The 16,759-nt window shown below is 48.3% G+C and overlaps 1 protein-coding gene across 2 annotated transcripts in view; it reads right to left on the bottom strand.

The window, feature by feature from the left end:
• ANKH (ANKH inorganic pyrophosphate transport regulator) overlaps positions 1-16,759 on the bottom strand; it is a 96,259-nt gene that overhangs the window by 10,923 nt on the left and 68,577 nt on the right. For both annotated transcript variants that reach the window (XM_044442790.1, XM_044442791.1), the window contains exons 6-8: positions 14,966-15,100; positions 9,230-9,322; positions 7,233-7,328 (exon numbers count right to left, since the gene is read on the bottom strand). In XM_044442790.1, coding sequence (XP_044298725.1) covers positions 7,233-7,328; positions 9,230-9,322; positions 14,966-15,100 — 324 coding nt within the window. The remainder of the gene's footprint in view (positions 1-7,232; positions 7,329-9,229; positions 9,323-14,965; positions 15,101-16,759) is intronic.

Consider the following 16,759-nt stretch of genomic DNA (forward strand, 5'->3'; position numbering starts at 1 on the left):
TTTAACTGCTGGTCTTTTTCAAGTCTGCCGGTCCACTATGTATTCCCATTGAAAAAGTCCTTGTCTGTTCCATCCTTTCCTCATCCGATCTCCTTTAGGCCAGGGGGGCCATGTTCTGCACTTGTCAAGGAACTTACCAATGTCATAGGTATGTGAGGGGCTGCCACGCAGAGGTGGCTAAAGGCCTGTTTTCCACTGCAGAGGAGGACAGGATGCGTTCTAATGGAGAAAGTTCAGGGAACCAAGATCTAGGGTGGATGCCAGGAAGTACTTCCTGATGGTTAGGACCCCGAGGGTATGGAATGGGCTTCCACGGGAGGTGACTGAAGCCCCATTGCTGAGGTTGTTCAAGGATAGGCTAGATGTGCACATGATAGGCTCCAGGGGTCAGACTAGATGGCCCAGGAGACCCCTTCTGACTCGCGCTGTTTATGCTTTCTCCACGTCTGGCCTCGACTTGCCAGTGGACTCTCCTGCCTTGCCTTGTGTGCGTGACTGCGCTCGCTTGGAAAATGCGGCAAGCCAGCCCTGCCACATGTTCGTTCTGCCCAGTGGGGGCCCCTGGCCCACCTGCGCTGCTGGCAGGGGGAAAAAGAAAGCCCCCCACAGAGAGCTGCTCCCATTCCGTTCAGATGCTCGGGGCAACAAAAAGCCAGAGGGATCCATGCATCTTTTAGTAAATCGCCGCTTCCTAATAAACATGCGGAACTTTCCTTGCGACTTAATTAGCCGCTGGTGCGTTCCATTTCTTCAGCAGCGAAACTGGGCTTGTGCTGTAGGTGGTCTCCCCCTAAAATGCCCAATGGAAGACGCACACATTAAAACGGCACTAACTTGTGTGAGTGTGCCCCTTTTCCACAGCTTAAGCCATTTCTGATCAAACGGCACTTAGAACTGTCGAAGATCGCGCAGTGCAATGGAGACGACTCGGGTTAGTCAATTAACTCACTGAAATGTACGCCAGACAACCCTCTGCAGGCAGCATTCGGATGCAGACCTCTAAGAGAAATAACCCGATCATATGTGGCAATGAAAACTTGAGATCTCAGGAACCGAGGCCGAGTGGCACCCCATGGCTGCTCCACACCCTCTCCTGCATTTTTGCTGGTGAAAAATGCAGGCCGCCTGAACTGTTCACAACAGGCCGCTTCCTCATTCAGCGTGTCTGGAAATTATTCAACAAAGGGGATTCTTTGGTGGGAACGTGAGGGGTGGGCCCACAGGAAGCATTTCAATGATCCCATCACCACACAAAAGCCAAAATTGCAGGATACTTCAATTATCTAAGCAGCAGGAGGAAGCTGAAATCTAATGTCAGGTGGGGGAGATACCCATGTGCCACAGTGCCCCCAACTTATCTGGGGCAGTTCCTGTATTATGGTACCTGTCCCTGAGGAATCACTGCCCCCCATTTTTCTGGGGGTGGGGGGTTCCTTTGTTAAAAATGCTTAGGTACGCCTACGTGCAGCCAAGCAAACTCCCTTCCCTTCTGACCTCACTCTACTGCCTATTCCAAAAAGTTAATGTTGTTGCAACCTTCTATACAGGCATCCCCAGGTTACGTACGAGAACTGTTTCTGGGAAAGCAGAAAATGGTCTTTAAGATGAATCCGTATGCAAGTCAGATTGTGTATAGTTGCCCCTCCACACTCAGCACAGGACCACCTGGAAGTGGAAAACCCATGAATATCTCTAGGTCTTCCCACCTGCAAGCTCACCAGTGCCTCCTCTTCGCAGCAGGAAAACGCTGGAGAAATTCCCCTCTCCAGATGGGCAGGGCTGGAAGGTGTGCTTTGGAGGTCTCCCTCTCTCCCCTTTTGCTTTCCCTCGCTCTGTGGTGATGAGAGGGGTGCCGTCTCTCACACAGTACAGTTTGCTCAGGTAGATAATCAGATGTTAAGGCTGGAGGACTTGGGAATTTCAAGGTTACCTGGTGAAGTTTATCAGGTGGAATGTGAGAACCAGCCTCTCTTGGAGAGAGAGGGAAATTTTTCAGAACTAGAATGGGTGGTGACATGGATGAGTTTCCTGACCCAATCAAATGATGGCAAAAGAAGGAAGAAGGGGAATTACGAAGTGTCTGGCATTCCTGCCGTTCCACCCACGGGCAGCAGCTGCCACCCTGAAGACGGAGCCAGAAGTTTTGTGGATAAGGAAAGGAGGAGGGGAAGTTTCGGTTTCCGCAATTCAACTCTTTACATGGGCAGATGCTTCTCCCACCACTCCAGCACTCTTGATTCATACTGCTCTGTAACCAGTTAAGTTTCAATAAAAGGAACTGCCCTTCTCAAGTTTCCTTTTGAGTCTGCTGAAACAAGGGGACAGAGGGACTTGGCGGGCCCACAATGGTCAGCGGGAGAAGAAAAACAGGAGAACAAGCTGGGATGCAGTGGACGCCCTTCTCGAGTTCCTCAAAGATTATAATGCCCAGCAGGATGCACAGGAGCGCTGCTGCTAGGAGGTGAAGGGGCCAGCCTCTTGCGCTATCGCTTGGCAGCATATAAAGGGCAGACTAAATAAAGAAGAGACGACATTCTTTTCCAGGCTTGTCTGGCTTGACTGCCAATGTTTGAGTGACCAGAGGTACAGACATTCGGGGCTCTGCAACGCCACTAGAAGGGTGGAACAGCTGCAAGACTGAAAACCACTGTGAGCCATTGGTCACGAAGGGGGGCGCCTTTGGCATCACGGCCTCTGCTCCCCAGCGATGCCTTCCCGTTCGGGAGCTTGGTCTGAGTGAGGACCTGCATTGCAGTGTGCCTGGCATGACGGTTACCCAGCCCTGGCTAAAGACTTATCTGGGGCCATCAGCATTCTGCTCTAGATCATTGATTCATGAGATTTCCCAGGAGAGCTAAGAATGGGTGTTCTTCACACTCCTTCAACAGATGAAGCTGTAACTGGTGAGAAAGCTTAGCGGGAAAAGTCGATGTATTAGCATATGCCTTCTTCCAAGGTTTTCTTGCACTAGCAGTTTCATTTAGAGGCCATAAAGACCTCAAGCAGATAAAAAGCAGCTGTTAGACTTAAGGATAAATGAAAGGCCCAACTAATTAATCAGATTAATGAGACTTTTGATTAAGAACATGCACCGACTCACTTTGAGCAATTTATTTTTAGAAGCGAGGCTCTGTACACAGCTGAGCCATCGTCACTCAACTTAAAGAGGAGGAAATGAAGAGATCAATGTTGTGAGAAAGGATTCAGCTGGTATCTTTTTAATAAGACATTTTGTGTTATTCAGCTATGCTATAACAAAGGCAGAGTCTCAGCAATCAATGCCTACAGCAGGAACGCGCAACTCTGCGGGTCCCTTTTAATACTGTTAAAATCTCAAGAGGGCTATTGCCGCTTTCCCCCAAAAGATTTCAGGGATCATGAACTTTTCTCTCTGGGCTGGATGCCACCCTCAGGGGCTACCCAGTTTGCAAGCTTCTTTTATGGTTATTTCTGATCAGTTATCCAAGATAAAGAGGGTATTTCAAGGCATTTGAACTTTAAATAGCCTACTCTGAGCTGAGCAGTGCTTTGCGGGCATGAAAGCTGCTGTCCTTGGGCTTATGGCTGAGTCAATGAGCACAGCGTTATGTTGCGGTCTTGGCAGGAAAAGTGCCCAAATTAGTAAGAATTACCTCTGGCTCTCTTCACTTTGCTTCCTCTGCCCTTGGCTCCACCTACAGCAGGAATGGAGTCCCCAAGATGAATCCTAAATTGGAATGTGGCCCCAGGGCTGAAAGGATCTCGTGGATCCCTACCCAGGATCTCAAGGTTGTGTACTGGAGACATATAGGACAGTACTAGAGATGTATGCAAACGCTGTCCTCAATGGCAGCACTCGTGTTTTGCGTGTGAATTGTCCCGGGCTGAATCCCTGCCTAGCCAGGTAGGGCTAGGAGAGGCTGTTTCCTGAAAGCACTGTAGGCAGCAGTGACGAATGGTCTGACTTGGTGTGAAGCAGTTTCCTAGACTGCAGCCTCAGCGCTTGCTAAGGGGAGGACACACAAGAATAAGCCAACCTGTATCCAAAGTCCGTGGGAGCTGAACGTTAGGTGCCGATGGCAAGTGGAAAGGAGGAAGGCCCCAGCCTGAAAAGAGGGAGCTCCAACAGCGACTCCTTGTTCCAACTGTTTGAGGAGACCCATCCCTTTCGGCATATCTGCAAGCTCTCCACCTTGCCAAACGCACCCTTCTTCTGTTACTTCTAACGGCCAAAGGAACAGGTTTCTTTCATGCCCAGCAATCTTACCTGCCAATCTCTGTCGTCCCAGAATTCATCCAGGTAATGAGATATCGCTTCCTCCACAATATTTCAGGTAAAACAGCAGGGCAACCTGAGTGCCACCCGGAGATCAGTTCCCAAGATCAGCTCCCATCTCTTTCATATTGCTGAATGCTGTTCTCCCCCTGCTGTACTGACTGGGGCCGTGCAGGGGCTCAGCCGAACCCCGAACAGGTGCAATTCGCTTTGGAGAGACTTGGCGCTTGTTCGGGGCAAAGCGGGTGTCCTCCAAAGTGGCCCAAACCAAAGCAAGCCCCTCCCTTCCTCCTCCTCAAAAGCTTCAGGACTGATTTGGAGGGAGTTTTTTAGGGGGGATGTAGGGAGACAATGTGTCTGCCACTATCAATGCATTTTTGCTTCCCACTCCAAGTTCTGCATGGAAGGACAACTCCAGGGGAGTGGAGGAAGAAAAGCAGCGTCAGCTCCTGGTGCCATGGCCTCCGAGCGCTATAGGATCTGAGCTCAGCTGGCTCCACATTTTCTTGCCGACTGCCTGGCACAGAGGAAGGGGGTGTCTGACAGCCACTCACAAGGGGTCACCCGCTATTTGGGTGGTGAGAAACGGGGGAAGGATACGCCCTCTCAGCTTGGAAAAAAAATATGGGGAAAGAACCTTTGGATAGGGTTTCATAGCAGCATGAAGCCTTACTCTAGGACAGTGTGTGTGTGAAACACAGTTGCACAATTCTCCAGAAAAGGGGGCATCCCTAACAGAAAACACACAAATTCGTCTCTCCCCACTTCTTCAAGGGCAGATTTGTATGTTCACGGACACCTACCGCTGGACCAAATACAAGGTGAGCTGCAGTGCGTGGCAGCCTCCCTAAATGAACAGCCAAACTGCTCCTGCAAATCAGCAGGGAGACATGGGAAGTCCCAGATCTACCAAAGGAAAACTCCCGACTTGGAACTGGATATCTTTCAAAGTGGATCAGCCAAACTGTCGTGCCGAGCGACTCAGAGGAATCGTTAGCACACATAAGAGAACAAGAAGCTCCCAGTGAGAGACAGGCTTTAGAGCAAGAAGTTTTCTACTTAGTGCCCAAGGCACAAACACCCCCCGCCCGCCACCTGACTCTGGTGAAGTTTTTATACAAGTTCCTCGTAACGTTCATGAGCCGGCCGTGGGAGAGTCCGTTGCCATGGAGAATGCCCAGCTGAGAAGACTTCGGGGCCTGGGCCAATTAGAAGAGAGGCAAAGTCCAAGAAGGAGGGAGAGGAGTTTATCTAGCCCCCAGGGGAAGGTCCGTTCCCGTCGGGTTAAGAGTACGTCATAAATCTGAGATAGGTCAGAAAGGAGGGGGCAACTGTGTTGCTGAGAACTACCATCAACTGCTCCTGTATTATCCATTGCCTGCTTATCTTTGGAGTATTTAGACTAAAAGGCTTTTAACCTTCATGGCCTGTACCTGTGTGAGTAATTAGAAAGAGTGCTCCGGCCTCACGACACAAACTGGGCTGCCTTCTCAAATGCCCAACTGGGCTTCTGTCTTGGGGACACGGGGCATCCCGGCCTGCAGCCACGTGTCCTTCCTATGTCTAGCATCCATCTGCAGCGAGCGGCAGCAAACTCCAGGACTAGAAAGCAGAAGGGCCAAAACCAGGAGTTTGAACAGGAGCAAACTCTCACTATGCTAGTTTCTTCCAGGCACATCAGACTCCTGGTGAATACACAGAAAATCTGCTTTCACCTCTCAAAACCCCAACATGTGACTCCACAATGAGCAAAAACAAACAGGGAAATGAGTGATGGCTGAACTAGGCACAGTCAGCAGATCCTCAGCAGTGATTCTGTGCAGGTCTTATGCAAACACCAACCATTCCTAGCACTGGGAGAGGAAAGAATACACGGATGCTGCCGCTCGGAGAGGCTCTCTCCAGGACCAAAACCGTCTGCACGTTAATACGCTCTGCTTCGCACCAGCTCAGTTACCATGGACTGAGGATGAAAAAGGCCCCGTGATTTCTGTGCTTTTGCAGTACCCAATATGTACACAGTGCTTTTGGAACGCTCAAAGTACTTTGTATAAACAATCTCTACAGCAGCCCTTTAAAGTGGGCTAGCACAGGAAAAACGTGTGGTGCAGCAGTTTGAGCGTGCGGCTGTGGTTTGGGAGATCTAGGTCTAATTGTTCACTTGGTCATGAGGGTTTGCACCTTGCAAGAGGAAAAAGGCAGGATATAAACATAATATGAATTATCATCACCACCACCACCACGGATGTCATTTTATTATAATTACGCTGCATTTATAGCCTGCCTCTTCTCCTCTTGTGAGGAGCCCACTGTGACCTAGAATGTTGGACTGGAAGACTGGGGTTCTCGTCCTCTCTTAGCATGAAGCTCATGGGGCGACTGTGCACCAATCAGATTCTCAGCCCAACCTACCTCACAGGGCTGTTGTGAGAATAAAATGGAGAGAAGCAGGAAGGATTATGTAAGCTACCTTGGTTTACTTGCAGGAAAAAGGGTGGGATATGAATGTAATCAATCTATCCATTCTTACCAGATCCAGGCATGGTCACTCTCTCCCTTCCTAATGGATATATACCCCGCAACACACACACACACACACACACACACACAACTCTGCACGCAAGCGTAAATACAGATACACTCATGTGCACATAGTGCCATTTTCCCAGTGTAAGTCCCGTGCTGATGCGATGAGGCAGCAGAACAATGGCCAGTGCTCTAGCTGACCCCAGCGTTCCGGGTCCATGGAGCCCACGATTGCAGTGCTGGGGCAGGGACTCTCTGGGCAACCACCGCCTCTCAGCCTAACCCACCTTACAGAGCTGCTCCAAGGGTAAACTGGGTGTGTGCAATGGGGGAGGCCAGGGGCAGAACCATGCAGGTCACTCTGTGCAACTCGGAGCAAGAGAAGAAAAAAAATAAATGCAATCAGTTCAGACATACAGCAGCATCGGCGGCAAGATGACGGACTCCTTACCGTTAGTGACAGCGCCATGCAGACAAAGGTGAACTTTTTGATATGTGTTGCACTGACGGTGCTGTTTGTGTTCACCATTTTATTGCTGGGATTATTCTAGGAAGAAAGAAGAACAGGGAAGCAGCATTAATTTCTTGAAGGGCAGCCATGTTCGTTTCCAGCAGCCAAAAAAAAAACCCATTAAATTGACTGCAATCCTATCTCCACTTCCCTGAGAACAAGCCCTGTCAACTTCAGTGGGATTCAGTGTGAACCATAAAGCTGTTCCACTGACAGGAATGGAAAGGAAGTACATCCTATATGCTCGCAGAAGTCTATTTGCCCTGTCCCACAGTGAGGGCCTTAAATGCATGCAGGCGGTTGGACCTCACAGCTAAAGGACAGATCAGAGACACTTAGCAGACCAAGAATTCAGGAGTTTTGCACTGAAACGCAAAGCACTTTACAGCATCAAAAGTGACAGCACTGAGGTTTGGGTGGCCATACACTGCCAGCTGAGTGCGACTTCTGATGAGAACTCATAAAGAGAAGGAAGATATTTTTCCATGTCAACAACCAGAGTACAGACTGACTCAGAGTTCATTAACCTGCTCTGTTTGTCCAAAGCCTGAACTCCCCAACCTCTTAACAGGAGTTTAAATAAGCAAAGACTGCAGCTTGAGGGAGGAAGATGCTGCTGCAGATGCTCGGCACACAACAAACGTGTGTTTGTTTTGCAACTCCTACTCCCAGAAATAGAAGGGTACAGCTGATCCAGATCACCAATTCCTGACTCATTACTTCTCCAATTAGCAAAGGAAGTAACTTGTGGAAAACTGAGCCCGGAACACCTGGTTTTTATTCAGTCTAATGATTTGTACACAAGCTAAGTGACTGGATGTTCTGTCCTGTGCAGAGATTCTGCTTATCGCTATGTAAGCATCAGCCTCCACCCCCGCTCCCCTGAACCATCCTCCATCTGTACGTATAAAAGGTAGAAAGCATGCAAAGAAGCAAGATGAAGTGGAATCTCCTATAGGAAATCTACGTACCGGAGCTGGTAAAGGCCAAAAACACATCTTTTAAACGATTTGCAATGGGTAGCCCAATTTAAAGCAGCAAATTGAACTCTTCCTTACTCACCACTGACTTAGAAAAAATGCATTATTTTTATCCAAATAATATGAGGTTGATAATGCAGGGCACAAAAGAGGTAAAAAGCTAACCACTTGGGTTCTTTGCTGGTAGAATGGGCCTCATGGGAAACTCACCTGTCCAGTGCTGGCTTCCATGGCCCCTTACAGACCAATCATCAATGGCATTGTGCAACCTCCTCTGATGATGTACAGGAGACAGACCCTCTGTTGCTCCCCATGACTGGCTAGTTTAAGCGAACGAAGAGGCTAGCTCTCAGGAACATACTTGGGGAGGTGTCTGTCAATCAGCACATGAGTGATAAAGGGCACAGAAAGGTGCTAAAGGACCAGCCTCTCTTCTCCATAGCTCAGTTTTCCATCTAATCTTCTACCATGGTTAGCACTGGCACAGGATTGCTTTGCTATCCTATTCCGGGCTGGGCAAGAATGCACCAGTACAAATTTAGCATTCCAGTAAGACTGCAGGACACAGTTTTCGCCTGCAATCACTCATGCAACAAACGGCTCCCTGAAGGGCAGACACCTGACATGCAAGATCAGAGGATTCCAGGAAGCCCTCCCAAGGAAGACCACACTGCTGGTGGCACCACGACAGTGTGGAGCTAGATGCCAACCTTCTGGCATGTGGCTTCCCTTGGACTGCTCAAGAGATGAAAAAGATGAACTGGAAGATAGGCGAAGTGGGGTAAACATCAGAAGGACACACTGTCTGTACAGCAGGGACTGCAAAACCTTGCAGGTTCATCTCATTTCTTGCAAATGTCACACTGTGATACAACCAGACTGTTCAGAGAACACACTTGGTGAGGATGCATTCGAAAGGGAATCTATGGGGTTGCTCGTCACAGAAAACAAACTCACCTTATCAAAAGCAGGATAAACAGCTCGAATCTCCGTCAACCAGCCATATGGCATGTGTCCCACTGGATATGTAGCTGTCAGAATTGCCACTGCCTAAGCCAGGAGGAGAAAAGAAAAATAACAGGTCAAACTCTCAGGGAAGCCCATTTGACTTGCCTCTTGCCCAGTGTTCTGGTAATCCCGCCGCAGTCACAGCAGCAGCATTTCTGCGAGTCAGGCAAGCAACTAGAATATGGCTAAGACTAGTAAGTCTTTTCCTTTCAGTTGCAGGAAGGGTCTGATGCAGGACTGGAGAGCACCTGGTCCACCTGTTGTTCCCGGACTGCAATTCTCATGAGTCCATCCAATATAGCGAATGCCAAGGAATGATGGATAGCTCAACAACTGGAGGCCGTTTCCCTCCACTTGCTCTGATGAAAACAGATCATTTCAAAAGAGGTATTAGGGTACATCTGGGTGTCCCCCCCCCCATTTTTCCAGTCATCTGATGAACCTTCCTGCTTTTGAGGACCACAGAGCACTGAAATATGCCACTGCTTCATTCACCAAGGAGCGATAAGCACCATCAGGTAATACAAAACTATTACTCAGTAAAAAGATTGTGCCTCGGCGAAGGGAGGGAACCACAGGAAAAGTGCCAAAGGCTGGTGCACAGTGGCCTCATTCAAAGCTAGGACTGAAGTGTGAGTTCAAGTGGAAGAATGAGCTACAGTGAACCTTGGACTCCCATGCACTGTAGGAACAAGGTAGCCACGGCTAGTGGAAATATGCCAACTTCAAACTAGGTTTTACAAAGCTGGCTTGTTTCAGCTACCCATAGTGAAGTTAACCACAGTTTAGATTTGCATGACACGCTAAGCTGTGATTTATCCAAAAAGACAATGGAAACTTCTGAACTCCCCCGGCACACAATAGAAGTTCACTTTCACGCAGCTCTAAGGCTAAATTCGGCCAGCAACTGTGTGTAGTGAGGACTGGAGCCCGTATGAACTGGAAAGGTACTGAATGTTTATTTCTTTATTTAAGCTTTTCTATCGTGTTCATGCAGTGAAAAAGCTCTCTGGACAAATGTTGCCCCACAGTATGGGGACAATGATGCCACAGCTGCTGCTTGCTTGGGATCATCCACAAAAACTACTTTTGCAGTCATGTGCAGCCCATGGCTGGAAACACACGGGATCTCTACCTGGGTCAAATAAGGGAGCTGCTCCGGCGATCAGGCAATGAGCCTAGGAACTTGGTGGGCAGAAGTGAGGACGCTACAGCGCCGCAACAACCCTGAGCAGTAAGATCCCCCACAGATGCCAGCGTGTGCACCTGCATCGCAGCAAGACTGTCAGGACTGGAAGCCCCAAGGTGCTTTCAAAATAGGGAACGTGTCCTCGGATGGAGGGGTCAAGAGGGCCAGCACCCGAGACATGCACCCACTCCTTTAGATTTTAGGGATACGCAAGAGACTCAGCCTTCTGGGTTCTGTCTTGCTTCTCCACACTTGTGCCAACCCAATCTGATGAGACTTGAAAATGCTCTCAAAACAGGCCGTGATTTGCACAGGTTGGTTGGTTATTAAAAGCTCAGGAAGCAGGGGCAAGTTGCGGAGCCTGAAATTTGCACAGATTTGTATAAATTTATCATTTATTTCCTGAGTTTAAAAAACAAACTAGGGCAAACCAGACTAAAAGTACTGGGAAATCCATCCAAGTCAAATGGAACTCATTTCCCAGCATCCCACATTCCTTTTAGGTATCCCTTCATTGTACTGAAATTGCTTTGACAACCATTCTGGATTGTCCTCCCACCTTGTGGTGGGGCGGGGAGGAGGTCAGTATCTTACTCTCCTCTTGCAAACGTGCTGGGGCGTTTCCAGTCTATGAATTTCTGTAGACTAGTTAAAAAAAAGCCACTCCTGAAAGAGCAGCACAGTCCTCCAAAGCAGTGGCAAAGCACCCTCCATGGGCCCCTTCTTTCCCTGAGCCTCTTTTCTCCCCACCATTGTCACTTGCTGCATTTCTTTCTTATCTTCGCTGCTTGACAAGGAGAGAAACCAGAGAAACTCTACTCTTTCCACAGCAAGAGTAGAGAGAACAGGTTGCAATGCAGAAGAGGAACAAGTCCCGGGTGGGGAGGGAGGGGGGGCTGCCTGTGGAGCTTAAGCAGGGGCCTGGTCCTGCCTATCCTTGACTCCAGGCCTTCAAGTAAACCTATTGACTCAGTGAAGATTACTCACCGGTATGTGTTTTTCCCCCTCTCTTACTGTTACTTTTTTTATTGCTCCCCTTCTACTGTAAAATGATTGTGGTTTTTTTATGGCATTTTAGGAATGACCATTATTGCATCTGTATGTTAAACAATGAAAAACAGTCGCTAAGACATGAAAAGAGTCTCAAAAAGGTTGAGAGATAACTTAATATTCTAGTTAGACACCCTGAAGCTAGAAAATAAACTGAAAGAAAAAGTGTTAGCCCACCATTAATGTTAGAGTTCACTTTAGATTAGAATTTGAACTCATGAATTTGAACAGATGCTGCATTGCAACACCTGGGTAAAACTATTTGTTTATTCTAAATATTTCCAAACCAACTGTCACTAAGGCTAGTTTGAGAACAATTTATGCAAGTAAAATGTCAAGCGACTGAACAGCAGAACAAGACAACTACGGATACCCTCTTGGCACCACACTACAGGTCGCTCCAAAAAGGGAAGGGGGCCCGAGGTGCAGGGGGGCCATGGCATACCTCCAATCGCCTGATCAAGGCAAGAACGTCAGAAGGGTCCCCTCTGCACTTGCAAACCTAAGCAAACTTGAGCCAACCTAACTGCCTGGCAAGAAAATGCAGGAACCGCGCAGAGCAGAGCAACTCATTGCTTTTCAGAGATGTCCTTTCTCCTCCTGCCAAGATCAAGGACTACTGGCAGCACCCTGCATGGGAATCTGCCGGCCTGCTTGCTGGAAACACTTCCCTGCCATTGGTGCAGGCAGCCAAAGCTTTCTTGTTCTGCAGCGATGCTTTCAGAAATGGAAGCAAAAACAACAAAAGAGCCACGGGCACGAATGAAGTCAGCTCTCAGCTGATAGCACGAGAAGCTTTCGCTTTCAAGGAAATATATTCTCTGCACCGAGCGGCTCGAACAGTGTTGGGGGGGTATGCATGGGCTGCACTCATCTTGGCCGAAAAGGGCAAACCATGCAATTAGGCCTTTCCAGAAGCCTGTCCTTTGAGGACAAGCTATGTGAGTCTTCTCTGTCCTTCTTCTGATGCTGCTTTCAAGTATACCCAAACACATACATTAACGCCCCCGCCCCCCCCGATCGCTGTCCCATTATCTCATCCATGCAACCTCCAGCACTACTCAGTCTTAACAGCAGTCCCATAATGGATCTGAGTTTTCACCAGAGAGAACCAACCACTCAACCTATTTCTCTGTGGGATGGATCACGTTTGTGAGGCCGCCTAGAGTTCCGGGAAGCAGCTGTGTGCAGGTCACTTCCTTCTAGCCACAGCCTGTTTTTAACCCTGATGCTTAATCACACGCATTTCAAGACTGGAAGCTCTGTCACCTTCCCAATTAAGATATCCCCACTATTAAGAAGTACATACTCCAGCAGGTGAGATTTTGTGTATCAGACCAAAATGCTCTTCAGGAGCGTTGCCTCGGCTAAGGGCAGGCCTACACAGTCCTTTCCCCTGTGTGTGCCCTACATTTGCTTTGCTGTCTTGGCCAATTTAATTTAAAATGGTTCACTCTGACAGAAACAAGCTTTCCGGAGGCTCAGGAAGAGATTTTTCACTGTCCTGTAATGAGATTCTTTCAGGCTGGAGATGCCAAGGACCGCAGCAACGATCTTTTGCATGAAAAGGTGTGTTCTGTGACAAGCGCAGCTCCCACGCATGCAAGGAGCACCTCGGGGCAGCCCGGCTGGTGTGGTGCTGCAGCCTCCCCCTCAGGTGGGCTGGTCACGTCAGCCGCCCACACGGGCCTTACACGTGCTGGAGGAAAGCACTGCATTTCCTGAGCTGACAGCACAGCGAATACCCAAAGAAACGGCAAGCTGAACCCACTGCAATGAGAGAGGAGATTGACTGAGACTGTATGGAGGGCCTTCTTTGAAAAAGAAAAGGTCTCCATCGAATCCCAGCAAAGCTCTGCAGCAAGAGAGGCAGGTGTGACCGTCCCAGGTTGGCTTCTGCAGAATCTGCATGGACTGAAGTGGGCTGGGATGCCCCGCTACTCCTGCCTGCATTAGATGTGAGACTGTCCCACCTTTTTGCAAAAGAGGCAACTGAGCTCAGTCTAGCTTGAAGCAACGCCAAGCAGAGGAAGAACTTCCCAATGCAATCACAACGGTGGTTGAAGAAGAACTGGGTCTCAGTGGGAGCCCTGTCCGCATGCTGGGAGTGCCTAGGGCCGGGCTCCCACCAAATACTAATTAATCCGCTTTGGAAAATTCCCGAATCAATTCCACGCATGTGCATGAAGGAGGACAATTTTGTTTTACAGGAGACTGGATCCAGGAATTCCTTCTGAGAGCTGTGGGCCGCTTCAGCTCAAGCAAGAGGAAGGGTTTGAGTCCTTCTGATTCCCTGCTCTACTGGCCTCTCTCCACACTGTTCTCTAGGGTGCGTGGGCCCCCAGAATCGCCTTTTTGGAGGGGGCAGTGGGGACTACGGCAGGGGAAAAGCCTGGCTTGCTCCCTAGCAGGAACACTGCTAGCCATTCTCTGACTCTCACACAGGAACATCACCCTGTTTTAATGGAGAATCAGACCCCAAATGAATATTGTGCATCTTCTATAGCGTCTGAGCTTATGAAATATTCTGTTCAAAACCTGAGAAACTGAAAAGTACAGTCATGCTCAGCAAAGGGCCAAACTAAGCATGAACAGCACTTCTGTCTCTTTTAATTGGCAGGCAACCTCACAGGGTGCAATCCACAGTAGCAGCAGGAGAGAGGAGAGGTTTGAAATTATACCTCTCAGTGGGCTTTCCAATTATGCGGAAAAGGATGTGGGGCTCCCTTTAGCTTTTCCCCATGGGAGAAAAGTAGATTGAGGAAAGAGTCTTTGAGGTGACCAATGACTGGAGAAGAAAGGATATTCTATCCTTCCTCCACTCAGCCTGGAAACCTGAGGAGGAGGTTTCCAATTTAAAAAATAGCACAGAAAAAGTAGCACAGGACTCAAAATACTGGACCAGTTTCCATGTCCAGACAGACTGCCATGGGTTAATTTACCCATGAAAACTGCTGCATTAAGCCAGATGCCCCCAGAAGCCAGGTTTGCACAGTGCCTGAAGGCACTTGGCTTGCTGCTGCCACGCGAACCAAGGTGGCAAGGGTTGTTTAAGCGCTAGACAACCCTCAGTGAACCCCTGCCAACTGGATTTGCACAATGCAACAAGCCAGGCCAAGCCGGGTGCTCATGCAAAAACAGCACAGGCAGGCACCCAGCACAGTGCAACACCCCTTGTGGGTAAATTAAGCCACGGGGCAGTCACTTGGCCGGTTTGGCCCTCGGTCACGGCAAGTACAAGAGAAGAGCTGCAATGACAAAAGCCAGCAGAAAACATGCTCAGGTTCCAAAACAATTCCATTCAAAATTCTGTAAGGGTCCTTTGGCGTATTCTAAAACCTTGGAGAAAAATAGGAGAAGATGCCCCTGTGAAGAAGCAGCTGGATGCGCTGTGTCTCTGAAGAAAATACAGGTGGGCAATCCGGTTTTCCCGGAGGGACTCATACCTCTGTGGCTGCAGAGCTGCCGCCCAGGTCCCGGGATACGAAGAGGTTGACGATCGGCCGGCTGATCCTCTGAGTGGCCAAAATCAAGGCCAAAGGCCACCAGAAGCTCAGCATCTTCCTTACTGTTGCATCTCCCTGAAAGTAGAGTGAAAACAGACCGCCCTTGTGAATGAACCTATCAGAGCACAGGCAACAGAATAGCTGAATCATGTCTTTTCCAGATGCTAGTGAAGGTGTGAGCGAGGCGGCAATCCAAGTGTGTACAAAAGCCCATCAAAAGCCGATTGGTCAGAATGGGGTTGAAGGTTCTCAACATAGTAAACTAAACATCTGGAGAAGGAGCATTAATTTATTAATTATATTTATGTCCCACCAAACAATGGCTTATACAATCCCCCTCTTCTCCATGTTGCCCTCACAACAACCCTGCAGGTGGGTTAGGCTGAAGCCACTCAGTGAGATTCATGGGCAAGAGGTGATTAGACCCTGGATCCCCCAAGCCCCAGTCCAACATTCGAGCCGCCACCACCATCTTCATCTCTATACTGCCTGCAGCCAAAGCTCTTTGGGCAGTGTACAACCACACATAAAAACAATAAAATACAATCGATAAAACCAGTAAGAATTAAAAATTAATTTAAAACAACATAAAAGAACATTAAAAGACAACTGTAATGCAATTAAAAAGACCTGCCCGACAGAGACAGATAGCTGGCTAATCATATCAGGCCCCTTGGAGGTCTTTAAAGGCCTCCGGAAAGAGGGCTGTCTCGACCCGGTGCCGAAAAGATGGCAAATTCGTCACCGTGAAGCTGCACTGGCTCTCACTGGGCATTTAAAGTAACAGGAAAACAGCTGACACAAGGCAGGGCGGCCACTGCGGATCCGTGCAGTGCTGGCAGAACTTAAAGAGCGAGCTGTTTCAGAGCCTAACCACTGTTCTGCCAGTCCCTCAAACATCTGTACGCACTTCTTTGTCTGCATCCTAGGGATGCCGGAGAATTCCGTCTGGGCAGGTTTTTCCGTTATGGCCAACCAAATAGTGTTAATTCCATTTGTTCCAAGCAGGGTCAGTACACGGATTTCTTTTCGGATTTTGTTTTAATGCCACTTTGCAATCTGTACATGTCCCTGTCCAAGTCTCAGGAAAGGGTGGGAAAAGTAGAAGACACAGCAGCCATCAGGCCCAGAAAAAAATTGCGAGGGTTTCATTGCAAAGGGAGAGGCATATTTATTTATTTCATTTCTATACTGCCTCAGAGCCAAAGCTCTCTGGGTGGTTTATAACAATCCTTTAAAAACTACAATAAAAATATAATAAAATACCTTAAAATCATAAAAAATAATTGTCTAAAACAGGTAAAAGAGACAACTGCAAAGAATGACTTTGCTATTATTATTATTATTTATTAATATTATGAGCCACGCCCCCTCCTTTCATAATCTGAAGGCTTTGTTTTCACTTTAGCAGCTTGCCTTCAGACAGCGCTCAAGTTAGCACACAGTAATACATTAACCTCTTTATCTTCTCTTGGTCAATGTTCACGGCTCACACCTACTGCACTCTGACAAACTTGGCAAGGATTTTAATTTTGGATGTTTATATGTATGTAAGTGTGTAAGGGAGTGTTATAGCTAATGGGGCAGACTAAAAATCTAATAAATCAATCAATAAGTGCAGACTTGCGAAAGACCATTAAAAAATACAATTTGGCAAATTATTATTTGTGCCCCCAAAAGCAAAAATCAACCCCCCCAAACACACACACACACACACACACAAATACACACACA

The sequence above is a fragment of the Varanus komodoensis genome, unplaced genomic scaffold (genome assembly GCF_004798865.1).
Source record: "Varanus komodoensis strain SLA01 unplaced genomic scaffold, ASM479886v1 scaffold40, whole genome shotgun sequence".
Classification (NCBI taxonomy): Eukaryota; Metazoa; Chordata; class Lepidosauria; order Squamata; family Varanidae; genus Varanus; species Varanus komodoensis.